At 31.2% G+C, this 27,339-nt stretch overlaps 4 protein-coding genes across 5 annotated transcripts; 3 read left to right on the top strand and 1 right to left on the bottom strand.

Annotated features, from left to right (window-relative positions):
* The first annotated feature begins 501 nt into the window (after window positions 1-501).
* LOC11444630 (ethylene-responsive transcription factor RAP2-2) lies at window positions 502-3,573 on the top strand. The gene is made up of 3 exons (XM_003627371.4): window positions 502-942; window positions 2,300-3,197; window positions 3,292-3,573. The coding sequence occupies exons 1-2, from the start codon at window positions 654-656 to the stop codon at window positions 3,157-3,159; spliced, it is 1,149 nt and encodes a 382-aa protein (XP_003627419.1). The 5' UTR covers window positions 502-653; the 3' UTR covers window positions 3,160-3,197; window positions 3,292-3,573.
* An 8,300-nt stretch (window positions 3,574-11,873) lies between these two features.
* LOC11446154 (GDSL esterase/lipase 5) lies at window positions 11,874-15,467 on the top strand. Of its 2 annotated transcripts, none has more exons than XM_013589033.3 (5): window positions 11,874-12,203; window positions 12,783-12,904; window positions 13,664-13,894; window positions 14,511-14,607; window positions 15,008-15,467. In XM_013589033.3, exons 1-5 carry the CDS (start codon window positions 11,924-11,926, stop codon window positions 15,250-15,252), a joined length of 975 nt encoding a protein of 324 aa, XP_013444487.1. In that variant the 5' UTR covers window positions 11,874-11,923; the 3' UTR covers window positions 15,253-15,467. The 2 variants fall into 2 exon arrangements, with proteins under 2 accessions (XP_013444487.1, XP_003627418.1); XM_003627370.3 differs by having other exon boundaries at window positions 11,876-12,203; window positions 14,511-14,766.
* Window positions 15,468-19,827: 4,360 nt separating this feature from the next.
* Window positions 19,828-22,160, top strand: LOC11445921 (GDSL esterase/lipase 1). The gene is made up of 5 exons (XM_003627369.3): window positions 19,828-20,203; window positions 20,868-20,989; window positions 21,106-21,336; window positions 21,433-21,691; window positions 21,793-22,160. Exons 1-5 carry the CDS (start codon window positions 19,936-19,938, stop codon window positions 21,996-21,998), a joined length of 1,086 nt encoding a protein of 361 aa, XP_003627417.1. The 5' UTR covers window positions 19,828-19,935; the 3' UTR covers window positions 21,999-22,160.
* Window positions 22,161-23,831: 1,671 nt separating this feature from the next.
* On the bottom strand, window positions 23,832-26,661 carry LOC11440382 (54S ribosomal protein L51, mitochondrial). The gene is made up of 3 exons (XM_003627367.4): window positions 26,450-26,661; window positions 24,321-24,427; window positions 23,832-24,237 (listed from the first exon to the last, which is right to left on the bottom strand). Exons 1-3 carry the CDS (start codon window positions 26,527-26,529, stop codon window positions 24,065-24,067), a joined length of 360 nt encoding a protein of 119 aa, XP_003627415.1. The 5' UTR covers window positions 26,530-26,661; the 3' UTR covers window positions 23,832-24,064.
* Between the last annotated feature and the right edge of the window lie 678 nt (window positions 26,662-27,339).

The following is a 27,339-nucleotide window of genomic DNA, read 5'->3' as shown; positions in this document are numbered from 1 at the left end:
GATTTATCCTTCAAATTAATTAGTCATTAAACCAAATATTTCCATAAAAAACTTATAGAAAAATATTTATGAACATACAATTATAAGAGAATATTATCTCATACTTACATCATATTTTTACTTTCTTTATTTATCTTTCTCTCTATTATTTTTTCTTAAAAAAGAAGAAAAAAATTTATCCCAACAATAATCGTACAAACATCACTATAAGTACCGTATTTTGTATGATGTCACATGTGTTTTATGTGTCCTAATAACATCCAACTTCTATGTCAATACTTTGAAAGATCACTCTAGACTCTCCTTTAATACATACACTATGTGGCACGTGTGTTCCATGCTAACATTAACCTAGTACTTTCTTACCAAGTCAAATACAAATTTGACAACTTTATTTTCTTCAAACAACCAAGGACAAAACCGTAAAATCACCAAATTACCCACCCCCATTTCAATGCAAAAAGAAAAAGTAAAAAAACAATAATGCATATATAAGACACAACTCTCACACCAAACACAAAAAAACCATTTCCATTTCCATTTCCATTTCCAAACAAAATCAACCATTCTTCAATCTTCTACAATTTTATTTTTTTTTGTTTTTCAATTGGGTATAACAAAGTTTCAACCTTTTTTCAAGAGAGAGAAAAAAGATGTGTGGTGGAGCTATTATCTCCGACTTCATTCCAGCTGCGGCGGCGGTGGGTGGTTCCCGCCGTGTCACAGCGGATATCCTCTGGCCGAATTTGAGGAGGAAACCAAGTTCAAGGAAACCTTTTTTGCTTGACGATGATTTCGAGGCTGGGTTCAGAGAGTTTAAGGATGATTCTGATTTTGATGAAGACGAGGATGAAGATGATGATGAAGGGTTGTTGGTCGGTGTCAAAGGTTTCACCTTTGCTTCCAATAAGAACAACAAATCTTCTAAGTCCTTTGTTCGTGGTAACTGTTTTTTCATTATTAATCTTTTTTTTTTTTTTTTTTTTTGTGTGTCTGAATTTAATCTTTTTGGGTTTTAATGTTCACATGCATTTGTTATTTTGATGGCCCGCATTTTATTATGTTTTTAGTTGATGGAAAAATTATATTTTTAATTAAAAAAATTAATTTTGCCAAATTTAAGGAATTATTGAGATTTTTTAGTATGATTTATGATTTTGTGGTTGGTTATTTTTATTTATGTGATTTAATTTTATAGGGTTTGTATTGAACATGAAATTGTATTGATGGTTTTTTAGATCTTGAAAACTTCTTGAGTTTTTTTTTTTTTTTTTTTTTTTTTGCTTTGTGATTTATTTTTCTGGTTGATTGAAAAAGATGAATGATCCTTTGTATATCTTTTTATGTAATTTTTGTGGATTGGTGTTTATGAGCTTTGAATGATTTTTCAGATCCAATTTAGATTGGTAATAATAAAAAAAAAAAAAAAATCCAATTTAGATTGGTTGTAATTATTGGAATGATTTTATAGATCCAATTGAAGTTGGTTTAAGTTGCTTGTTAATTATTAAATTATCATAAATAAAGTTAGTTTAAGTTGCTTGTTAGTAATTGTTAAATTATCATAAATAAAGTTAGTTTAAGTTGCTTGTTAATTAATTGTTAAATTATCATAAATAAAGTTGGTTTAAGTTGCTTCTTAATTGTTAAATTATCATAAATAAAGTTGGTTTAAGTTGCTTCTTAATTGTTAAATTATCATAAATAAAGTTGTAACCTTCAATTTTTCTTGGGTTCTTGGTGTTAATACTTATTTTTTTTGTTCAGTCAAGTTGAACTTTCCTCTATTTTGCTGGTTGATAAAAAACATGTTTGTTCCTTTGGCTTTGCCTGATTTTTTTTTTTACTTTTAGTTCATAACCAATCACCACATGTGTTCGGTGATTCATTTCCATGTGATTTTTGAACTAATTTCGTGTTATTTAACTACATGCTTTAACTTCAATTCTGTAAATCCAGTGATTGTTGTATATTTGCATGAATTGGTGATCATTATGTTTGATTAACCTATCATTATGGTGATCTAATGGAACCAGTCTTTGTTTAATTGATCTGAACTTTTAAAAATTTGAGGACCATAATTGAACTTTTATCGTCTGTTTCATTAATTGTAAACAAATTGTTCATACGTAGGTGGTGATTTGGTGTTTGTTACATTAAATTTTGCTAGTCTTTTGCTTCTGATTTGGTTATAAATCCAACATGTATTTCATGAGATAAACAATGTTACCTGTGCTAAATTGCTCATTAATAATAACAAATTGCTCATTTATACTAACTAACTTTGAACGTGTTGTAGGATCAAGTGCTGCAAAATCTGTTGCTTTGAATTCAAACCAGCAAGCTGAAAAGGATTCGAAGAGAAAGAGAAAGAATCAGTATAGGGGTATCCGTCAACGTCCATGGGGAAAATGGGCAGCTGAGATCCGTGACCCAAGGAAAGGAGTCCGTGTCTGGCTCGGAACTTTCAACACTGCTGAAGAAGCTGCAAGAGCTTATGATGCTGAAGCTAGGAGAATCCGTGGCAATAAAGCCAAGGTGAATTTCCCTGAAGAGGCTCCGGTTGCTTCCTCAAAACGTCTCAAGAAAAATCCTGAGATGCAGCTGTTGAATGATAATCTAAACTCTTTCAAGCCGAACGGAAACCAAATGTTCAATTTCAGTGAAAATATGGAGAACTACTATTCTCCTATGGATCAGGTGGAACAGAAACCATTGGTTAACAACCAATATGCTGACATCGGAGCCTTCTCCGGAAACGGAGTGCAGCTTACATCTGCTGATGTTAATGCTTATTTCAGTTCAGAGCATTCAAGCAATTCATTTGATTATTCTGATCTATGTTGGGGTGAACAAGGCGCAAAAACACCTGAGATTTCGTCTGTGTTTTCTGCTGCTGCTCCTATGGAAGGTGAATCTCAGAAGAACATGCTGTCTGACAACACTCAGGATATGCTGCCTATGCAAAATGATTCTGCAAAGACCCTCTCTGAAGAGCTCGCAGATATCGAATCCCAGCTGAAGTTCTTCGAGAACGATAACTGGAGTGATGCTTCATTGGCTGCTTTGCTTAGTGGAGATACAACTCAGGATGGTGGAAACACAATGAACCTTTGGAACTTCGATGACCTGCCTTCCATCGCAGGCGGAGTTTTCTAAACAACGTCACCTGGCCGGTTATGTAAATAAAGCTACAAGTTAGTAACTTTTATTTTACATTCGGTTTTGGTTTCGTTAATTTTGTTTCTATAAGGTGGATAGTTGTTTAACCATACTATGAATCATTTTCAGGATTGTTGGTTTTTTTAATATTGTTGATGGAATCAGAACAAGAAGAAGTTACCAGCTTTAAGTAAAGCGTGGAGTTTTATTTTCTTGTGGCCAATAAATTATTTATAGATTCTTAGGTAATCCTTTTGTCTTGTCAAAAACCTTTTGAGGATTTTTAAGTTTGATGTTTATAAGGTTTATGTTTATGGATGATATAATTGTAAACTTGGTTGTTCTTCATTATGACAATTTTATCATGACTGACAAATTTTTCTCCCTTTGTTTGGTGGGGATGATTTCATATATCACATGAATGATTTTGCTTTATGGTGTGGTTGTGAAATAATTATCCTGGAATCATGAATAGATGATTTAGAGTTTTAGACATTTAGCTTGTTATAATTAACTATTTCTATGAGCTCTCACTATCAATCTGAGTGTTAATGATAATAGATAAGTTAAAATCAGTCAATTTAAACAGGCTTCAATATCACAAGATTTGGAATGTTGTGTTTATTGTCACTGTTTTTAGCTTCATGTTGGTTCTTTTTCTAGCTTTTGTTCTGAATAACTTCTTTTTTATAAGAGTAGAAAATAAATCTAGCAAATAGGAAATTTAAATAGAGACTTAGCGAGCAACAGTAAGACATAGTTTAACCGACAATGTTGATATTTTATAGATTGAACACCTTCACTTGGGTTTGATACCGGAACTTTAGAGTTGTGTGTGTTAGTTTCAGTTGTATTTGCCGCTTTGTCTCTCAAGACAAAAATAAAATAAAAAATAAAAAGAGATGAATGAGCAATACAACTTGGCATGCAATTAGGGATGGGAAGAGGTCAGGTCATTCGTCAGAGGTCTATGGTCCAGTCTACTGAAAGTTCGGTCCAACCGAGCTCATTTAAAATAGATCAAGCATGAACTTTTTAAAAAACCTATTAATTTAAATGGGTTAAGCTTAAGCTTATAAAAAAAGTCAATCAGATCTATCAGGTTGGCCCGTAATGAGTATATTATATTTTTTCACATTTATTATTTATATTGTAATACAAAAAAATAAAAACAGTTCCTTCAAATTCTCATATTAAGTTGGTGATTTTTATATCACATCGAAGATTTTATGCATTTTGTCCTGCTTAAGTGTTGAATTAGTTTTCAGTTTCTTCCTATTTAAAAGCTTGTTAAGTTATCATACTAATATGTTTAAAGTTAAGTATGGTTATCATTGAATATCCATCTATAAATTTTACGATTGTGTTTTATTAGTTTAATGTGTATCTAATTAATGTTTACCTATACATTAGTATGTTGCACAATTGAAAAGAAAGAAAAATGGATGAATAAACTCTATTTTAAATATGTAACATAAACTAGGCTTTTAGACAGATTAATAGGTCAGTTCAGACTTTTAAAAAAACTAGGCCAAGCTTAAAATAAAGCCTTTGACCGGTAAAAGGCCAAAGCTTAGGCCTTAGTTTTTTCAACTCGGTCCGACTTATTCTCACCCCTACATGCAATGGAAATAGAGAAATGATATTTGAACAGCTATTTTATTACAATTTTTGGAGAACTATCTTTGTCTCTATCATCTCTCTTCATTTTTCTCTTTCTAATGTTTTAGCTAATAAAAAAAATTGTCACAAAAATTATTGTTAAATGGTTGTATAAATATCATTAAGAGCATAGTCCTATTTGACTGCACCTGTTTTCACCCTCTACGTAGGACACCTCAAAGTTTTCACCTCTATGTTATGACAAAGTCCAAACCATGCAAAGAATTCGCAATAAACATGTCATTGTCAAAGGTAATATAGAGACTGCATAACAACCGAAAAAAGTAAAACGATGCACAGCAAAATGGTAAAATCAAACTTCAGTTCAAGAATTTTATTTTAGGTCTCTTTGATGTCTCCCAGGCCCCAAAAAAAATTGGGAGATAATTCCCATAATGTTTTTTTATTTTTATTTTGAAGTTTTAACACCTTTCTGCTCAAAAAAAAAAAAAAAAAGTTTTAACACATTTGCTAAATAAATTTTGAAGTTATAGCTCATTTAGGTTGGTTTGGTCGCATTGACTTGGATCTTTGGAATGTGTTCCTCTTCAAAGGAATCAAGGGTAAAAAACACTTTGCAATCAAGAAAGAGTGAAGAACAAGGTTTTGCATCAATGGAGGATGAAGAACAATGATGAAGTCGCAACATAAAACGGTTAGAAGAAAAAACGGTTAGGATCATAAAAGAAAGGAAACTGATACCATATGAGTGAATGAAACAATGATTCAATATTGAGAATACAGTTGCTATTTATACATGAGTTTTGTTAACGAGTGCATTCGGGGCACTCTTTAAGCATTCTAAAATAAACAAGTTATTCATTAAAAAAGTTAAATATTTTGATTTTGGATATATTGATTACACACATTTTCATAAATACTTTCTACTTATAATCCTTAAAAAAGTGCTCCGAAGACACTCCTTAACATTTCTCTTTATATATATATATATATATATATATATATATATAAGTGAAGTTCTACTCTAGCTTACGATACAATAACTTCACAAGATTGCTATATACTCCAAGCTTTAATATTGTTTTATGGGTGAGGGGGCACCACTTAAGGAGATAAAAGAGAAAATTTTAAATTAAAAATGTCACATTTTATACTTTTAAGACCTTGAATGCATAAGTTTCAATGTAGCATTACTACATTTGGTTTCCTTAACTGGTGCATCGGGAACACTGATTAACATTTCCCTTGTTTTATTCGTTATCACCTACTCCATCCGTTCCATAATATATGCAAAAAAACACTCATTTTCTTTGTCCCAAAATATAAGCAAAAAAAGACAAATTTTTATCTTATTTAATCTTGTTTTTTTAAAAAATATCTTTTCCAAGAATTTTTTTTTTTTATTCTCATAAAATTAAATGCAAATTACATTCAATTTTCTCTCTCTTTCATTTATCCATAACCAATAGCCAATGAAAATTGTTTTTACATCATATTGTAAAACTTTTTTCAAAGAAAATACAAAAAAACTATACTCCAAATTCTTATATTTTAATTTTTTTAATAAATGTAATTTTTTTTTATAATTTGGGATGGAGGGAGTGAATTTGTTGCTATAATTGTGAAAAATTAGAATAGTCTGACATATCGTAGAAAATAGTCCATCAAAGTTATGTAAAAAATGAAAAGTGATGTCGGCTCCAACATTTAGGCATGTTCAAGTTACGAAGTTTAGATCAACTATGGAGAGTGTGACACATAGAAATCCATGAATTGAAAAAAGTACTCCCTTCCTTCAAAATTAGTCACACTTTTTTTTGAGCAAAAAATGAGTGCAACTTTATATAAAAAAAATGTGACATTCATTTCGAATAATTTTATGAATGTCACTTTACATTTTCAATACAACTTTAATTTTTTTTTTTAAATTTTATTCTCTCCAACTTTTCTCTCAGACAATTTTCAATAGAACTTTAAATTTGTCTTTTTCTTACTCCCCCGGTCCTTTATACAAGAAACAAAAGACATAAAACATCAAGACCAAGGAAATACATTGAAAATAGTCCTCTTCATTTAATACACTTCTACATTTAAAAAAAATTCATGAATACCCCTAAATTAATTCCTCTTTATTCCACTAACTTATTTACTTTTAATTTTCTATCTCATAATAAATAAGGACACAAATGAAATTTAGTTTCAAACATACTTGAAACTTGGTCAATCTTCTTATAAAAAGGATCAAAAAAATTCTCATTTTTGTTTCTAATAAAAAGGACCGGAGGCAGTTTAATAAAAGTGCTATGTCTAATGATTATTTCATTTCATTCTTTAATTTGTGTGCAATTGACTAAATCGATACTCATTTTAAAATGGAGGGAGTACTTCTAGCAACAACTGAATACAAATTAAAAAGAATGAAAATATTTTGCTTTGGATTCAACAAAAAAGAATATATTTTGTTTTTGACGAATGACAATTATGGATAACCGAAATGATCCTCTTAAAAGATAATTTTTTCCTTTCATGTTGTTTATCGATTGTTATCAATCTCATTATGATTAAATGAAAAATAGTGAGGCGAGATATTTTTTATTGATATAAAAAATGAGAGTAAATAAATTTGATTGCGGAATTGGTAACAATTGAGAGGGACATAAATGAAAAAAATTGAGATGATACTTAACATATGAATCAAGATCCTCTGATTGAAAAATGAAACTGGAAAATAGTGTAAAGATTGTTACCATTGATAACATGAAGATCAATTATAAGATCTCCACATTATATAATTACAAAATTTGAATTGAGAGAATCCATTTTCATAGCACCCAGATAGATTAGGTTAAATGCATGCATGTTATTATACTGGATTTGTCGAAATTACACCTGAGTATAAACATAAATAATAGCAGTAAAAAATTCGATGTGTTTTCATGCGATCCTGTCCGATAATTTCATTATATTTTTTAGCTGTATGAGTTTGTTATATATATATATATATATATATATATATATGGGCTTATCAAGCTTTGATTTATGAGAAATAATAAGGGTTAATACCTCTTTTGGTCATTGCAATATGAGCGAATTCCAGTTTTAGTCCCTCTAAAAAAATGTTTAGATTTCGTCCCTATCATTTCAGATTCCTCCACTATTGATCCCTCACTTAAACTAGTCGGCAGAATCTGCTGACGTGTCTTGCTGACTGTGTACTTATATTTTTTTTTTCATTTTTTTTTTCATTTTGATACAGATGCCACTTGGATATTTAATCTATAAACAATTTATTTAAATGATAAAAATCAGAAAATAACGAAAAAAAATCAAAATATAAATAAAAAAATCAATAGGTTCATCATTTTCTTCAACGAGCCCAAAAACATTCATATCTATCTATGCCTCTTCTACAAAACATTCAGATCTAAAAAAAAAGAAAGGTTAATGACTTTTTAGATCCAAAAGCAAATCGAAAAAGAAAGAGTACAAATGAATCACCACTAATCTTCATCTTAAACTCAGTTTTGATAAAATGAAGTAATGGACCTACAAAGACACCATTCAACTTCATTGAATCTGCTACAAAATCCACATAAATGAGAGACCTACATGAACTATCTTCTCCACTTTCCTTTCCATACAATAGTGGCGAATGTGAGGTTGATTGAGAGGAAACTAAGATTTTGATTTTGATTACTCAGAGACACACAACAAGATTGAGAAAGAGGTTTTGATTTGAGTTTCATTGATTTTCTGGGTTTCCATATTAAATGAAGAACACGAAGAGGATGAGAGAATTAAGATGAACACATGGATTGGGGAGTAAGGATTGGGAAAAGGAAAACGAAATTAGGGATTCTGGACTGTAATAATTGAAACTTGAGGGGAAGAAAATTGAATCCGAATTTAAAAGGTTATATTCTGAATTTTGGAGGGGAAGAAAATTAGGGTTTAAAATTAAAGTTTGGGGCTTCTGATTTACAACATAAATTGTCTAAGTAAGATGGTGGTGGTGACTGAGGAGGAAGGTGTGGTGATTGATTGACGAGGGAGAGATGACGATGGAAAGGAGAGATGGGGAAGAGGAACAAAGAGATGATAGTGGAGGGTGCAGAAGGAGATGGAGAACGAGAGTGGTGGATGGTGGTGTGCTGCGATGATGAACAGCGTGATGGACGACAGGTGAGATGGTGGTTGGAGGTAAGAAAGACGGAGGGAGAAGAAGCTCGAAGAGAGATGAGGTGCTAGAATTCTGAAAATGTTTTTGTTTTTATTTACTTTTTTAATTTATGTTTTAGAATTTTAAATGGTGAAATTAATTATAAATTTTAAGTAGATTAAAAAAATATTAAAATCACATAGTCATCATGACATATCAGCATATTCTACTGACATGTTTAAATGAGGGATCAAAAGTGGAGGAATCTAAAATGATAGAGACCAAATCTAAACTTTTTTTTTACAGTGATTAAAACTGAAACTCGCTCATATTGCAGGGACCAAAAGATTTAGTAACCCAAATAATAATAACTCTCTATAATGCTCTTTAAAAATTATATGTGGAAAGTTTATATGCAGTAAAACTTAAATAGTTGGTTTGTTAAAGAATAGTTTTTTGATTTGAAATTTTAAAGAGTATCATGAGACACTCTTTTGTAAGTACTTCCTCCGTTTTAAAATATAAGTAAAAATAACTTTTTAGGTTCATTTATTTAATGATGTATGTGGTCCATATTTAAGAACGGATATAAGTAAAAACAAATAAGAATCTCAAATGAGTAAACCATCAATCGGTCATTTACTTTGCAAAACATTCTATTTGTTAATACTCTAAAATGATAGTTATCTTTGTCAAATGTTTCTCGGTATCCATTAATATTCATTATATAACAAAACATAAAAGACCTTAATCTCAAACTTGTGACAAGACTATTTTAAAATATTAATTTAATCAAGAACAAATTTAAAAGTGGTATACATAGAGATATAGACCAATTTAATGGTTTAATCAATCTCAAATTTAATCCAGCTGCTCAATGTAGCTAGCATAGAACAGAGTCCATCAACTAAAACTAAACTCTTTTTGCTGACATGAAATCCAATAATGCAGCAAATCACATAAGCAACACAACTCCAACTATTCACGGTTCCACGCCCCATCATACATGACGACTGCATTCTAAACAAAAATGACAATTTCTACTATCAATTTGTGATAATTTTTATGATAATTTTATCTCTCATCTTCACATTATAATTTTACTTTCTCTCCTTATCGCTTTGATTTTTATATCAATATTTATTTTTCTTTGTAAACTTATGTTTGTCTCATAAATTATCATGGAAAAGAATTGATTTTTTGTTGTTCAAATAACACACCTCTTTCTATAAATACTGTTTAGAAAATAATTGATTTTTTGATTTTGGGAGAGGAGAAGAGAGAATGATAGAGAGTTGGGAGAAGACACGGACCAAACAAAAATGGGGTCATCTTTATACGTACAAATTTGACGATAGATTTATCGTGCACGATAGCATTTTCTAAAATATAATTACAACAGCTCTATTGTTGGTCACATGCGTAAACACAATTGGCCGAACTTCATTAGCAAACATTTCACGTTCATTGTTTGTATATATCGTTTTGTTAATTCTTATGCACTAAATTGCTGTTCTAACATAAAACAATTGTTGTTCTAAGTTCTAACGATAACATGAACTAACCTCAGTGAACTCCTAAAGTCTGTAACCTCAAAGAATACCCACTTTCTAGAATAGTGGATCGGCTTCCATCACCATAAAATTGCATACAAAATCTCTTGAAGCTGTTTTTCATAGACTCAACAACAATGTTGTACCTCTAAAAGTAGATATTGAATAACCCCCATAATTGTGAGAGAAATTTATATTATTACAAGTTTACACAAATAGACAAAACCAAAAAAAGTAACGATAAGAAAATATTTCATGGAAAACGTCCTTAGCAAATCAATCTCCCCAAAAATTGTTATAATTCACTTATCCAACCTATTATAAAAAGAATAGTTCAACTTTTTGCGCATGGGGCAGGTAAGGTCATTAGTTCATCGACCCGGAAACGGTTTTCAGGCAATAGGCTCTGTAAATGAAAAGAGGCCTATAATAAAATAAAAATGTATTTTTTTCTTAAAATAATAATGTTATATTTAAATTTTTTAAAAGATAAATACAAGGTGCAGTATATATGCGGTACACCTAAAGGTGAAAATCATTACCGTATACATGAGGAACCTCAAACCCTCTTAAAAAAAACATCCACCTAACACCAAAAGCAAGAGGACCCAATTCTAATAGGCCTAATTTTTTTTTGAGGTCGATACATTGGGGAGACCCAGTTCTATTGAGCTCCTTGCACAAACCAAGGTCCAACCCTGAGGAGATGCTGCGTTTGTGATTATGAAAGACTTTTTCGCTCTAAATGGTATGTTCCTAGTGTGAAACATAAGTGACATAGAAAGTGAAAGGCCAAAACAAATTGTTCTTTAAAGGAGATTTGGCTAATATATTTACATGATTGAAGTGTATAAAATAAGTCTTTTTAAGTGATGTAGGAGAACTTACTGCACGAATTGAAGACGAAGTTACACGTAAGAAAGGTTCGACTAGAACATTTGGTTGTTTAAAAAGATCAAAAACTTTTAAATAGGAATATCATGTCGAGCATCACTACTTTTTGGGCAACACCCAAATTAGCAAGTCATGGTAGGTAAATGAATGTGAAAGCAAACACTCACCAATTTATAGGCAAATTGATCATTAGAGTGCAATTTGGTCGGCCAATTTAAAGCATTGCATACTCACCAAATTCAACCAATGTGTCAATTTTCAGCTTAATGGACAAAAATATCAGATATTGCAATCCAAAATATATTTTATTTGTAAGCATATATATAGGTAATCACCTTTAACTTAGACCACACATGCTTATTACAAATATATTAAATGAAGTAACATTTCAACCAATCAAACCGTGTTGACCAGTCCAAATATATATAATAAACATATGCTATTTGAATAGACTTACATATGTATAGAAATCAAGTCATCATATATATAAATATGGGTCAGATATGGCCTATTTGAGATTGAAACTGAATATATGAAGATGAAATTCATTGTGCAAAATCTTGGAGTCTCTATTTTCTTCAAAGTTTTCCTTATTATAGCTATTATATCTCAAACCTTTGGAAGCAAAACAGATTATTATAGAAGCAACAAAGCCTTGTTCATTTTTGGGGATTCATTCTTAGATGCTGGCAATAACAATTACATAAACACTACAACCTTTGACCAAGCAAATTTCTTGCCCTATGGAGAAACTTACTTCAACTTCCCAACAGGTCGATTCTCTGATGGCCGTTTGATATCAGATTTTATTGGTAAGATTTATATCATTATACTTATAATGAACTAATTATTTTGATATTTTCTGTCTCCCATCACAAAAGTAAAAATATCTAATGTGGTCATGAAAAAAAAAGTAACAAAGAAATACTTGACCGTTAAGAAGAAGGAAAATTATGTATGTTGTTAGTTAAGGGATATTAAATGTGGGTAATTTTTTAAGATATTTTAGTTCCTAGCCATTAGGATTATTAAAATTTAGACCAGGCAATTGTGTCCGAGTTTTAGGTTATATTTATCATTTCGTCTATGGAAAAAAACATGAATTAAAATTTGCTTAATATTTTCATTTCTTATAAACTAAAAAGCCATGTCTAAAGTTCCGTGAATTTATCTCAAATTTGTAGAAAAATTATATTATATATGCATGCGTCTGAGTTTGAAACTCAACCATCTATTTATTCAGTTTAAAAAGATAAGATGAATTTATAATTTATAATCACTAGACTACATAAACGAAAAAATCTATGTCCACGTAGTTTAATGGAAATCAATTTAATTATTTAAAAGAAGATTCTCTACTCATGTCTTTTGTCATACATTTTGTTTTCTAGCTGAATACGTAAATATTCCACTGGTTCCACCATTTCTACAACCTGACAATAACAAATATTACAATGGAGTGAATTTTGCATCTGGTGGAGCAGGTGCACTTGTTGAAACTTTCCAAGGCTCGGTATGTCTATTTCATTCACATTATAATTAGTCCTTTGTTTAATGCCACTTTTAACTAGTAAGATGTTTTGGAGAGATATATATAAAATGACTAAGTATATAGTGATTAATTTTTCGTCAAAAAAATGTATATAGCAATTACTCAATTATACTCATGATGTCTTTGCCAAAAAAATAAATTATATTCGTGTCAACTTTAGTAGGCTATGCGCATAGCATGGTTCCCACGTTAATGTCGGTGAAGCATTAATAATCTTAACTGAGGAGGAAGCAGTGCTATATTTTATTAGATTTTTTTTTTCTTTTCAAATAGTTTAATTAGAAATTCTATTTTTAAGTTAATAAGTGAAGTGTCTCAAATCAAAACCTTATATATATTATACAATATTCATTTTCAACTGTGTTAAATTCACGGACACATACTAGTAAATTAATTAGATATACTACATACACTATATTTCCCAACACCAACAACTTGTTACATCCAACAACTTGTTACATCTATTATATTATTTTCTTTTATTTTTTCTTCGTAGGTGTTTACCCTATGAGCAAACATTTTCCTTCTTTAATTATGTCCACAAGTTTATTGAGGTAGTTAGTAAATAAGTACTTAAAACAACAAACCAATAGTATATGATGAGTGAGAAGTCCTATATTAGATGAAAATGTAAATGTTAAACGATACATCACTGAGATAACTCATATATGTTAACTTAATTGTTAGGCAAAATCATGGATTTGTATGTCGATTTTTCAGGTAATACCTTTCAAAACACAAGCAATAAACTTCAAGAAAGTAACAACTTGGTTGAGGCACAAGTTAGGCAGTTCTGATTCCAAAACATTGTTATCAAATGCTGTCTACATGTTTAGCATCGGATCTAATGATTATCTTAGCCCATTTTTGACAAATTCTGATGTTCTAAAACATTATTCTCATACAGAATATGTTGCCATGGTGATTGGTAACTTCACTTCTACTATCAAGGTATAATGCAAATCTTCCTATTTACATACATTTTTTTTTTTAAATAGTCACTATTAAAAGAAAAAATTATTAAAATTAGAGATGAAAAAAATGTTCTCGCTAAGTTATTGCGAATCTCTAACTACGTGTTACAACCGAAATTCTATGTGTCAATATTTTGGATAAAAAGAGGATGATCGATTTGGGTTTCGTGTTTGATGTATCATCCTTGTTCCTCGTTGTGATCCTGCTCGTGGCCTACCAACTCGGATAATTGTTACCCCATATCCCCCACCTTCCTATCGTGCTCATTTTAGGTATGAATGAGTAAACACACATGTGACACCTTTTCGTTTGAGTGCGTGGTTGTTTTTGGTTTATGGGCTTTGCTACCCGGTGATGGACTTAGATGATAGGGGTGAGCTAATGTTAATAAATATGACGGTCCACAACCCTACAATCACGAGGCATGTAAAGGAAAAGTGTTTGATTCTATATTTTTAATCTTTATGTTAGTCCAATATCTAATTCCTTTCTTATTAAATATCGGACAAAATCAATGATATATTTCAATTTTTTCTCTCAATTTTTACTAATAGTGTATTCATAAGTGATTTTTTTTTTTTCCATATTTCAGGAAATACATAAGAGAGGGGCTAAAAAATTTGTGATTTTAAACTTACCACCCTTGGGATGTCTTCCAGGAACTAGAATAATTCAATCACAAGGAAAAGGTAGCTGCTTAGAAGAGCTTTCATCACTTGCAAGTATACATAATCAAGCACTCTATGAGGTTCTCTTAGAATTGCAAAAGCAACTAAGGGGCTTTAAATTCTCTCTCTATGATTTTAACTCAGATCTTTCTCATATGATCAACCATCCCTTAAAATATGGTACTCTCCCTCTCATTTCAAGTTTCCTTTTTCCTTTTTGGATCGAACCCTAAGCCTTAGGTTCAAGTCTTGCTAACATTTTTGTAAAATAGATTGTCTTATCTTACAAATGAGTATAATTAACATTTCATAGTACAACTAAAATAAGATTAAATTACACCTTCATATTCAAATTACTTTTTCTAAAATATGTAATTTTGTAAATTAATATGTGAAAATTGTGGTTATAAATTTGATGCAGGCTTTAAGGAAGGAAAATCAGCATGTTGTGGGAGTGGACCATTTAGAGGAGAGTATAGTTGTGGTGGAAAAAGAGGAGAGAAACACTTTGAATTATGTGACAAACCCAATGAAAGTGTATTTTGGGATTCTTACCATCTTACAGAAAGTGCTTACAAACAATTGGCAGCTCAAATGTGGAGTCCTACTGGAAACTCTCATACTATTGGGTCTTACACTATTAGAGATTTCTTTCAAGCAATGTGATTTGCTTCATGATTTATTATTATTCTCCCATATTTATAACATAAATAAAAATAGTTAATCTCTAGTATAACTTAATTGTGTGCATAAAATGGATGTAGCACCAGTGCTGCGAGCAAACTGGATTGTGTAACACCATAATTTTTCTTATAATGTACGTATGAACATATTTGAAAATAGTAGTCATAGTTGTGGTAATTTAGAGTATGTTTGTTTTAGATAATAGTGCTTTAAAAAAAAGTACCTTCCTTCAAAAAAATTAAAATACCTGACTATTTATTTGTTTTTATAAAATATTTAGTTTTGAAGTATTTTGGAAATTATATTTTGTTAATAGATGTGTTAAAAAAAATAAAAATTAATGTGAACTTAGCTCGGTTTGTAATGTTATTGGTTAATAAATGCAAGGACTTATATATGTTACGGTAAGAGAATGTAGAACGTTACAATTTTTTAATGTGTAAAGAATGTTGGTGATATTAATGCAACAATTGGATTAAGATTGGATTGTGTTACTAGATGAAACTCCACTTTTATAATGCTTCAGAGTGCGATTAATTATCGTCGTGCTTTTTATAGCTTAAGTTTTTGCGATTTCAATTTTAAGTGTTGTCCTACAAGTGATGAGTGAAGAAGGGTTGAAATAATGTGTGAGATTTTGAAGCCATTTTACAATATCACAAGCTTGATATCCCCGTCTTCTTATCCTGCATCAAATTTGTATTTTGGAGAAATATGGAAGATAGAGTGTATTGTAAGATCTTATTTGATAAGTGAGGATTTGTTGATTCAAAACATGGCTAGAACTATGAAGGAAAAATTTGACAAGTATATATTGAACTATAGTATGGTCGTGGCATCTGTGGCTATACATGATGCAACCAAAAAACTTAACTTTTTGAAATTTGCATATTAAAAACTTATCCTCTCAAGAAGTTGAAAATGTTTAAGACGACTTTGGAGAAGCTTTTTGTCGAGTATGTCAAACATGAGATTCCTTCTTCTAATCCAAGATCTTCACAAGTGCAACCTAGCTATGGAGAAGGAACTCGAATTATGTCATCCTGATATGATGTAAGTTCATATATTCTTTCTTTCTTTTTTAATTATTTTGTTGTTGTTGTTGTATGAATATTTTGCAATATGGTTAGGTCATTTGAAGAATTTAAAAGCCAAGTAAGTACCAACACCCAAAAATATCAACTTGATACTTATTTAGATGAGTTGTAGATGCCTCCATTGGTGGAATTTGATATCTTTGCTTATTGGAAGGAAAGAAGTCGTAGAAGTCCTAATCTTACAAGGATGACTTGCGATATATTGAGTATTCCAATAACAACGGTGGCATCAGAATATGGTTTTAGTATTGGCTCTCGAGTTCTGAATAAGTATAGTAGTTCAATGAAAGATGAATTGGTTCCATCTGTCTTTTGCACACGTAGTTAGTTACATGGTTTTAAAGGTACCATTTTTAATGTTCTATCATTTTTTAAATGGTTATATAGTTTATATATTTTTAACAACCAAATTTCTTATTTTGTAGAATTAGATGATGACAACAATGCTGATCAAGATGATGAAACTCGTGGAAGTGTACAAGCATCCAACAAAATAGTGAATGAAGGTGTTGTGATCAGATTATTTTAAAAATTATTTTACTTAAAACTTACATATTAAAATATAAAATTTAATTCTAAATAGAAAAAAAAAGCTCAAATTTTCCTCTTTAAATCATGTTCCTCCATTCTAAAAATTTATCATTTCATATTTAAAATATAACCTTTCTTAATAAAAAATAAAAAAAAAAAAAAAAACCTATTACAATTGTTTCATCCAAAATTTATCATCAAATCTCAAATATTTTAATAAAAAAAATAGACTTTAAAGGTTTCAGTGAAAGAAAATCGACTGAAGGAGTATAAATATTTGTTTTTAAATAGATAAACTTTTTTGACAAAAAATATAATAGATAAACTTGATCGGCTCGAAAACAATCCAATATCAAATGCGTACATAGTTCAAACTTAAGAATAAAAAACATAATTAAGTTAGGCTTAATACATCCCCTAGTCCCTTAACTTATTTTATTTTTTCAGTTTAGTCTCTTAACTATTAAGCGTCTTAATTTGGTCTCATAACTCTTTTACCGTTTACTATTTTGGTCCTCTCCGTCAACTCCATGTTCACATGTCATTTAAGATTGGTGATCAATGGCTGGATTTAGAAAGCACGCAAATATACAATAAACTCGCAACACATGATCATTTCTATTGAATTTCCTACAAATAAAAATTAAAAAAGAAATTAAAAAAAATTATCTTCTCTTCTATTCTCTGTGTTCCCTTCGTCCTCTTCTTTCTTCCTCTTCTCATGTGCATTCTCTTCCCTCTTTGTTCATGTTCACTTCTTCCAATCTTTCATAAAAAACTCTTTTTCGAATTACAATCCTTCATCATCAACATCAATCCTTTCATATTCCAATCTAAATCCATTTTTGGATCTAATCTAAACTCTTCCAAATCCCAATCTAAACCCTTTTATTTATGAACAGCAACCCCATTTTGTTGTTGTTGTGGTGTTGTTGGGGAGCAGATTTGGACCGGGTTAAAAGGGAAAAATGGGTTTAAACCTCTGATTCCTGATGCATTGTTGTTGCTGCGTTTTTGTTCTTGAAAAATTAATTTCAATCCAATTTTGCTGCACTGTTGTTCCTTTAGTTCAGCTGCGTTGTTGTTCCTTTTGTTATGCTGCACTGTTGTTCCTTCTGTTCTTTCCAGATTTACCAATTCAATTCTAGTTTGTTTTTTAATATTAATAATGGGTTTCAATTCATTTGAGATTTTGGTGAAGGATTTAATTAATTTTTCTGGGTTTATAAGAACATGGTATTTAAGATGATGAAGATCATGAGAAAGAAAAGAGAAGGAGAATGAGAATGTTTTTTTTAAGATGAATGTTAAGGAAAATGAAATGAAGATAATGATGATTCTGGTAGTATTTTTGATTTTCTTATTTTTTCTTTCTTTTAAGATGATGAATAAATTTGAGAGTTTTATTTGGGGATGATTTTGGGAAGAAGATGGAGGAAAAAATTAGGTGTTTGTGGTTTATTATAACCTACAATAGATCTCTCTTTGATCCAACGGTCTCCATTTGAAGAAAAAAAATCAAATGGTTAAAGATACAAGATTTAATAAGGTATATGGTGCATCACCTATAAAGTTGGTTCACCTTAGACATTTAAGATTAAAAACTAACGGAAAGGACCAAAATAGTAAACGACAAAAGAGTAATGGGACCAAATTGAGACACTTAATAGTTAAGGGACCAAACTGAGAAAATAAAATAAGTTAAGGGACCGGGGATGTATTAAGCCATTAAATTATTATGACACAAATGCCTTAGAAAATATTTTTGTTAAATAAGGCATGATTTTTAAATTCAGCATAGAATCTCAAAATGCATAAAATAAGTTTCCTTACAAACGAAGTATGTTGTGTGTGAATTTCTTTGTTCTTAGTCTTGATTTGATTTCGTGTTTGTGTTTTGTCTTATGCGTGTTGAAGAATGGGACAGAAGGTAGGGAAAATGGCTTTGTTTTTAGTATGCTTTTATACATTTGGCAAGAAAGAGTATCGAAGGTAACTATAAAGACTAGACAATTTAATCAAGGAGTAATTTTTTATTAAAAATAGCGTAGTTATTACTTAATCAAAAAGTCAAAACTTATAATTTCAAGATAAAATTGTTGTTTTCGTGTAGTTTTATCATATTATTTGTAGCATTTTGTCGTTTATGCTATTAACCTGGATGTTATGAGTTTGTTAGCAGATTCACCCTTTACGTTTTCAACGATGTTGATTCTGATATATTCTAGGCTAAAATATGGTTTTAGTCCTTGCAAATATGCCTCGTTTTGGTTTTAGTCCCCGGTAAAAAAAAAATTTGTTTTTGGTTCCTGCAAAATTTTGTTTTTGAAAAAAGTCCCTGGAGGGACTATTTTCAAAAACAAAAAAATTTGAAGGGACCTTTTTTAAAAACAAAATATTTTGCAGGGACCAAAAACTATAAAATTGGTTCAGTTATAATGTGTCACGTATGCAAATCATCACAAAAATGGGGTCAGGGACTATTTTCAAAAACAAAAAATTTTGCAGGGACCAAAAACGAATTTTTTTTTTACCAGGGACTAAAACCAAAACGAGACATATTTGCAGAGACTAAAACCATATTTTAGCCTATATTCTATCAATTCGAATAAATGAATATCGTTTTATTTTTGTAAAAAAATAAAACTTGATGTCATACAAAGAGTCTAAAGAGACTAGTCTACGAAAGGAAAAAGTCTCGTGAGTTAAGTACATTAAGCAATCTTACTATATACTAGCCTCATTTCTTGACAAAATCATATACTATTAATCCAATGTAAAAAAATTCTTTTGTTGAATAGTCCAAAATTAGAATGTTGTTATAATTAATTTTATTTTATTTATTGAGACGCTGACTACTGAGACTTGTTGAAAGAATTTGGTAATGAAGTGAGCTGCATAGCCAGATGTATAATATACCATAACTTGTATATAAATAACACTCACGAACTCACCACCAAGCTATAAATTGAATTAGCAATATTAATTACATATACCAAAGTGAAGCATAGGATTAATTAAGTTAAAGCTTGCAAACATGGGGGGTTTAATGTATCTGTTGGTATTGTGTTTGGGTATTATTATGCAAATTAATCACTGCCTTAGCAATAGCATGATCATGAAGTGCTTGCCTAAGAAACATGGTGCACTATTCATATTTGGAGATTCACTATTTGATAATGGAAACAACAATTACATCAATACAACCATTGGTAACCAGGCAAATTATCCTCCCTATGGACAAACTTTCTTTAGGTACCCTTCTGGTAGATTTTCTGACGGACGCATGATACCAGATTTTGTAGGTACGAGATTTTTCCAAAAAAAATTCAAAACCTATGTTTATTTTTTTAGGGAAAACATATGCTTATTTTGTTCTGTTAGTTAGTATATAGATTCAAATTATCCTCCCTACATAATTGATAGGAGTCTGGGGGAGCTTTGGGAGAAACAACGAATCAATATGTCTGGATAACAAGGGAGAGAAAAAGAGAGATCACACGTCTCTACTCAAAATTTTGCTCCATTCATAAGAGAGAGGGTGCCACATATTCTCCCAAAGTCTAAGATAATTTTTCATTCCGTCACATTTTTTCTTGAGGAGTTCTCATTCCGTCGCATGATGTAGAGATTACATAGATCGTAAACATTTTCATTTAACGTGTCACATGATGTTGTCTAATAGCGGAATTTAGCAAATGGACCATTTTTTATTAAAGGGTTACAATTTTGTAGACAAGATTGTTAATTCGTAAAAGTGAAAAACAAATTTGATGACAATTATAATTTCAAGAAAAAGGAAAATACAAGTAAATTTCGTCGCTAAATTCAGCTATGAGAAACAACATATGCACTATATGATGATTGTCAAAAGACCTGAACAGGATTTGTCTTATCGACTCATACTATTGTGTCCTTGATTTCTAAAAAAAAAACAAAACATAACAAATAATTGTCTAATTTTTTCAGCTGAGTATGCCAAGTTGCCTCTACTTCCACCATATTTGCATCCAGGTCATCCTGAATATATCTATGGAGTTAATTTTGCATCAGGAGGGTCTGGTGCACTCTCTCAAACATCTCAAGGAAGTGTAAGCTCATCTTTAAATTCATTGAATATCTTTTTCTACCTTTAAAATTAAAAAAACTATATACAGTATATACTAATATAAACATTATCTGAATTCTTATTGTTGTTAACATATAGGTGATAGACCTGAAAACTCAGTTGAGTTATTTAAAAAAGGTAAAGAATTTATTCAGGGAGAAATTGGGACATGAAAAAACAAAGGAATTGTTGTCCAAATCTGTATACTTATTTAGTGTTGGAAGCAATGACTATGGTAGTCTTCTGGATCCAAACTCTGGTAGTCTTCTACCTGTTGATCATCAACAATTTGTTGATATTGTCATTGGAAACCTCACAAATGTCATCAAAGTATGTAAAGTTTTATAAGCCTTGATTTTTTGTGCCAACAATATATATAAGATATTTCTTTTGTGCTAACAATATATATGATATGTTTATTTATAGGAAATTTATGACCTAGGTGGAAGAAAATTTGGGTTGCTTAATTTGGGTCCTTTTGGCTGCTATCCTAGCATAAGAATGTTAGTCAATAATGGAACAGAAGGTGAATGCATAGATGAAATTTCAGCAGTGGCAAGACTACACAACAATAAACTAACAAAAATGCTTCAAAAGCTAGAGAACCAGCTAAAGGGATTCAAATATTCAATCAATGATTTCTACAGTGCATTTTCTGAAGTGATGAAGTATCCTTTAAACTATGGTACACATTCATGAAAACTATTAATTATTATGTAGTGAGTTTTATGTGTGAGCATATATACTAATCATTGTTAATTTTATGTTTCATAAATTTTTGGGAAGGCTTTAAAGAAGCAAGTGTAGCATGTTGTGGAAGTGGCTGTGGAGGGAACAAAGAATATGAGTTATGTGACAATGTGAATGAACATGTATTCTTTGACACTCATCATCCTACAGAGAAAGCTAATCAGTATTTTGCCAAATTGATATGGAATGGAAATGGCAGTGTCACATGGCCTTACAATCTAAAACAACTATTTGAAATTTGAGTGTTCTACCATACAAAACAATGTGGATTAGCTTCTGTGTTCTACCATATATGTTTAAGTTATTATTGTTTAGAGATTGAGGTTTTAATAAATTTGTGCTTGGATTTAGGACTTTCTCTTTTTCTTTTGCCCTTATATAATAGATTTGAATTCCATTACTAAGGGAAACAATATCTGCATATATGGTACGTTTATATAGTTTGTGATCAACATCATGCTATTTTAATGTACTTCACTAAATTCTAATTAAATCTTTCATCTTAACAATTATCATTGACACAACTACGGATTAGGTGCTTAAGTGGCTCCCTATATCCACATCACTCATTAAAACCAATTTCATTTATTGATCTCTGCATGAAATTGAAGTGGCCAGCACTGTGACCAAAAGTAATAGCAATCCACAGAAGGTACTCTTTCAAACCATGATTAACTGAAGCTTAGAAAACTACAGAAAGATGTAAGAACTGATAACACAGCAGATTCTGACAAGTTTGAACACTGTGTTGCGCACTATGCTGCTAAGCTTAACAAAGGGAAGCAACACCATTACCTCGTTGATTTCCAGGATTCACTTTTGATCCTGGACATTATCATTCACTTTGATATTTCTTTTAAGTTGTTACATCTAAATTAGAAAACACATAGATGCTTATTACTGACTAATGTATCATCGATTGCAGCTCAATTTGTAAATTTGTAAATTCGCCTATACTTGCAACAAACCTGCAACATGGTGGTTTACTGATAGGACTAGTTTTGCATCAGCTGGAGAAAGAGTTCTCACTTACATCAATCCAAAACTAGTAAATGAAACTTCACCAGATAAATCTTCCCATTTGTGTCGCGTATATTTCATTTCTGATTTAATTTGCATTCTACTGATGCATAAATTGTTTCTACAACCGAAGGAAACTTTGCACATGACCTTTATAAGATATTTATAACAAGTTCTTCTAAACCCTTTAGAAGTGCTCATGAGATAAGAAAACCCACAATAAGTCCACTGGACGCCACTGTAGGCTTGCAAATGGGCACTTGATGATTATTTCCCTTTTCATATAAATCTTCCAAACCCAATTGAGCCATTACAAGGATGCAGTGAAGGCATTAAAGCAAACATTGGGTGATAAAAAAAACCAAGAGGGATTTGAACAATGGCGTATACTTGTTAAGTATTAGAGCCAGAGGCAGCGATTACTTTCTAGGAGGCAGGAAAATTGGTTTCAAAATGCAGGGCTTTTGGGTTGTGTCCCAAAAGCTAGAGCAATGAAGGCTCAACTGAGATGAATAGTGTCAGTAAGAGAACACAACAGAGCTCTTTCTATAGCACTAAAGAAGTTAAAAAGCACATTACCAGGATACAATATTCAACTACTATACTGCAGTTCTAGACAAAATCAACAAGCCTTTCCAATATGGTAGGTCATGGCTAATTTTAAACCCTAACTCAATACTGTGGTTTGAGTCTATTTTGATATTGTTGTCCACACACTGTAGATAATTTAAGCAAAGACAGCCTGAGGTGGAACTGGAGTATATAGAGCATCTGGGTGTAGAAGGATTAACTGGAATAGAAATTTTTTAGGTATGCAGTAACCCTGCTGAATATATATGGTCTGACGGATCTCATACAACTGAGAAAGCAAATCGCCATTTAGAAGAGCTAATAATGTTGAACTGGCCACCAACAATTATATGGCCTTGTACTGAGAAGCAGCTATTTGGATAAGGGGTTTTACAATATTTGTTGATTAATACATATTCCATTATATGAATAATTTTTCTTTGGCGAGTAAAGTATAGCATGGTTCTCTAACAAGATAAAAAAAGTATGAAGGCAAAATAATTTCAGAACTCTGATTAATCTGATAGCTATTATTACAAACTAACAATATATAAGGGAGTAAACAAACTCGGTTTCTTAGCCACAACCACCTGATAATAAATCAATCAAACACTTAGCCAACATGAGAACTTAAGCTCACTAGTTCACAAATATTTGACTAACTGACCAGAGAAAAGGATTGACTTAGCACTACTAGGGTAACTTTCTTTTTTTCATCCTAATATTTCAAAGCAGTTGTCCATGTACCTTGCACGCTAGGGTGTTTGGTTACATGTCTTGTCCTCAACTTAATTACTTTCCTTCCCAATGCATTCCTTAGCCTGGTTGCATGCAGAAGTATCTCTTCCGGATCCATATTCTTCACACACACCACTCGGTCATTATGGTTCTCTGTTTTCCACAAGAGAATCATCAATTACAATAACGAAAAAAATTCTTTGTAACAAAGTTAAGAGTGAGCCCAAGAATCTTACTGTAAAAAGCCTTTAGATGTGGATGCTGACCACGAATCATTTCAGTGTCCACCTCTAACTGAGGGTTCGCCTCCTTAAACGCTGGCAAATGTGACTCCATAAATGCCCTATCAAATATTTAAAACTAAAGGTAAGTATCCCCTATTCAAAATAGGTGAGAATATGAAAAAGATTATTCATAGCATATTGTTCCAACTTCCAAGCCTTTAGTACTACGTAAAATTCAAAGACAATCAAAAGTAGCTTTGTGGTTATCATAACTTAGATTAAATTTAAACCTTCTCTCGAACTTGATTGTCAAAAAGTTGTGATTTTGAAGTGACATGAAGTCACGGCCAATCAGGCAAAAGGAAAAATACAGGCCATCTACAACGTCATTCTTAGCATTGTTCTTAAACCATAAAAACAGTTTTAAAAAAAAAAAAAAAAACAATCTGCATCAGATTCAGAGTGTAATTACATGGCATTGACTTGTAGAACCGTTGCCACATCAGAATTGTTCTGGACCATTTTTTTCAACGTCCCTGATAGTCAAAGCAACTGAAAGATGGGTCCATTCAGGTCTCAAGTGGCTTCAGCAAAAACTATTTTCATAAATGTTTAGAACGCCATTTTGGTTCTAGCAATGAAGTCACAACTTGCTCTAAGAAGTCAGTAAAACCAAGGAAAAAAGCAATACTTTTGTAATTCATAAAACTTACTTAGTCTGAAGCAAATATGTTGAAACTCAAATCAATATGAAGTTCAGTTATTATGCTATGCTATCATATTAGCTAGACATTTAGAAGTAGCAACAAGCCAGGATTGATTTGAATGCAACAAATGCATAAACTAAATATCCATGACACCTAAATCACTAATATGTGCTAGTTTTTTCGATGATTGACTCCCAGACCCTAAGCCTTATTACGCTAGCAAATGCGACTCCATAAATTCCCAATCAAATATTTAAAACTAAGAGCAACAATCTCCTATTCAAAACAGGAGAGAATATGAAAATGATTATTCATAGCATATTGTTCCAGGCCTTTAGTACAAAAGGTGAAATGCAAAAACCAGCAGGAGTGTTGTGGTTATCAAAACTTAGATTAAATTTCAACCTTCTCTCAGACTTGATTGTTCAAAGATTTTGCTTTGAAGTAACCTGAAGTCACAGCCAATCAGGCAACAAGAAAAATACAAACCAACTACAATGCCGTTATTAGCATTGTCCTCAAACCATAAAAACAGTTTTTTAAAAATTTCTGCATCGGATTCGGAGTGTAGAACCATTGCAACAGCAGAATTATTCTTGACCATTTTATTCAATATCCCTATCAGTCAAAGCAACTGAAAGATGGGTCCATTCAGATTTTAAATGATTTCAAAACTCCAGGGAAAAAAGAAACTATTTCCATAAATGTTTAGAACACCGTTTTAGTCCTAGCAATCGAGTTGAAATTTGCTCTAAGAAAAAATCACCAATATTATAATTCATAAAATTTTCTCAGTCTGAAGCTATGTAGTACCGGCACTTCTGATCGAAGGTATGTCACCAATATTATATCTGTTTGATTTTTCTCAAATTAGTACCGGTGTCAATGTCGGTGTTTAATAGGTCTGAAAAGAATAGGTTTTTCTCGATATGAAGTTCAGTTATTAACCTATTCTATCATATCACCTAGACATTTAGAATTAGAAAAAAGCACAGTAATTCGAGTTTATTCTGACAGAAACCTTGTAACCAGTAACAAAAACAACCATATAAGACTGTAATCAATCTCAGTGTTGTTAAATAGCGCCGCTGGAGCGCTATAACATAGTCAAAACAGAATTTGAACAAATCGTTATTGTTCGGTAATACACTATTCAGTACAAAATATTGTCGTAATAGCTATAGCATTGCAATGTCACAGAATTCAAACAAACCGCTATTTTCCGCGATCCACTATCGGTAACACTGATCAAACTCAATCATTATGTACCACTATTTGAATAAAAGCTAGAAAATTGAAGCATAAAACCACGATAATTCAACAAACTAGAATACCCAAATAAAAAAATGACAACTTTAGGGTTTAAGAAAGCATAAACCAATGAAATTGAGATTGAAAATTGAAGAATGTAAAGGGATTGTTGTGTATGTATACCTAATGCCTCTGCTACTTCCACCCCAATCGCTAAAGCTAACAACGAGCTTCTTCAGTTGCCAAACTCCTCGCAATGCCATCTGATTAACGGCGGTTGTTGGACGGCTGACGGTGATCGGAGACGGAGACTCTGTGAGCTGTGCGGCGTTAGGGTTTCAATTTTTCGGTGTTGTGATTTTGAGAAATTCACAATCGGAGAAAACTAACGTGGGGTTCTTTTTTTCCCAACTATTTTAATTAAAAATAAATTTAAATTTATTTATTTTTTAACGATAAAATTTTATTCATTTCGAGTCATATAATAATAAAAGTTCTCGTGAGCTTAGCTTGGTTAGTTGCGACAATACACGTAAGATTTGGGATTCAAACTCCGACCACTACATAAAAAAAATATTATATGGAAGAGAAAAAAAAACACAAATAATTCCTTTTTTTAATAGAAAACACAAATCATTCTTTGAAATTATAAAAATTGTGACACATTAATCCATTTGTCAAACACTATTGTATAGAGTGAATGGACTTTTTTTATCCTTCAATTTACATGCATCTATCAATTTCATTCTCAAATTATTTGAAAGAACCAATACACTCTTGAATTTGGTTAATTTCAATCAATTTAGTCCTTCTGTCAGATTGATTCGTTAATGGTGATGATGTGTAACGTTAAACGTTTACATGGATTTTCAACTCAGATGTCACATATACAAAAACGAAATTATCAAAAAATTTGAAGTTTTTTTTACTTTTCTTTTGTAATGAAAGTCATTACAAATTACCTAAAAGAATCTGTTTATCTCTTATTCATTACCTTTTGCATGTTTGAAATGAAGTTTCATTCATGTTAATTACCTCCACAATCTTCATGCAAATGTGCTGAACATTACAAA

This window comes from Medicago truncatula, chromosome 8 (genome assembly GCF_003473485.1).
Source record: "Medicago truncatula cultivar Jemalong A17 chromosome 8, MtrunA17r5.0-ANR, whole genome shotgun sequence".
Taxonomy (NCBI): Eukaryota; Viridiplantae; Streptophyta; class Magnoliopsida; order Fabales; family Fabaceae; genus Medicago; species Medicago truncatula.
This window is presented reverse-complemented; position numbering and strand designations above follow the sequence as displayed.

Excerpts from the sequence above, each read along its gene's own strand:
- LOC11444630 (XM_003627371.4), top strand. The coding sequence starts at position 654 with ATGTGTGGTGGAGCTATTATCTCCGACTTCATTCCAGCTGCGGCGGCG. Across the intron at positions 943-2,299 it reads TTCTAAGTCCTTTGTTCGTG|GATCAAGTGCTGCAAAATCT; the intron begins GTAACTGTTTTT and ends AACGTGTTGTAG.
- LOC11446154 (XM_003627370.3), top strand. The coding sequence starts at position 11,924 with ATGAAGATGAAATTCATTGTGCAAAATCTTGGAGTCTCTATTTTCTTC. Across the intron at positions 12,905-13,663 it reads TTGAAACTTTCCAAGGCTCG|GTAATACCTTTCAAAACACA; the intron begins GTATGTCTATTT and ends TCGATTTTTCAG. Across the intron at positions 14,767-15,007 it reads CAACCATCCCTTAAAATATG|GCTTTAAGGAAGGAAAATCA; the intron begins GTACTCTCCCTC and ends AATTTGATGCAG.
- LOC11445921 (XM_003627369.3), top strand. The coding sequence starts at position 19,936 with ATGGGGGGTTTAATGTATCTGTTGGTATTGTGTTTGGGTATTATTATG. Across the intron at positions 21,337-21,432 it reads ACCTCACAAATGTCATCAAA|GAAATTTATGACCTAGGTGG; the intron begins GTATGTAAAGTT and ends GTTTATTTATAG. Across the intron at positions 21,692-21,792 it reads GAAGTATCCTTTAAACTATG|GCTTTAAAGAAGCAAGTGTA; the intron begins GTACACATTCAT and ends ATTTTTGGGAAG.
- LOC11440382 (XM_003627367.4), bottom strand. The coding sequence starts at position 26,529 with ATGGCATTGCGAGGAGTTTGGCAACTGAAGAAGCTCGTTGTTAGCTTT. Across the intron at positions 24,428-26,449 it reads GGAAGTAGCAGAGGCATTAG|GGCATTTATGGAGTCACATT; the intron begins GTATACATACAC and ends AATATTTGATAG. Across the intron at positions 24,238-24,320 it reads ACATCTAAAGGCTTTTTACA|AGAACCATAATGACCGAGTG; the intron begins GTAAGATTCTTG and ends TGTGGAAAACAG.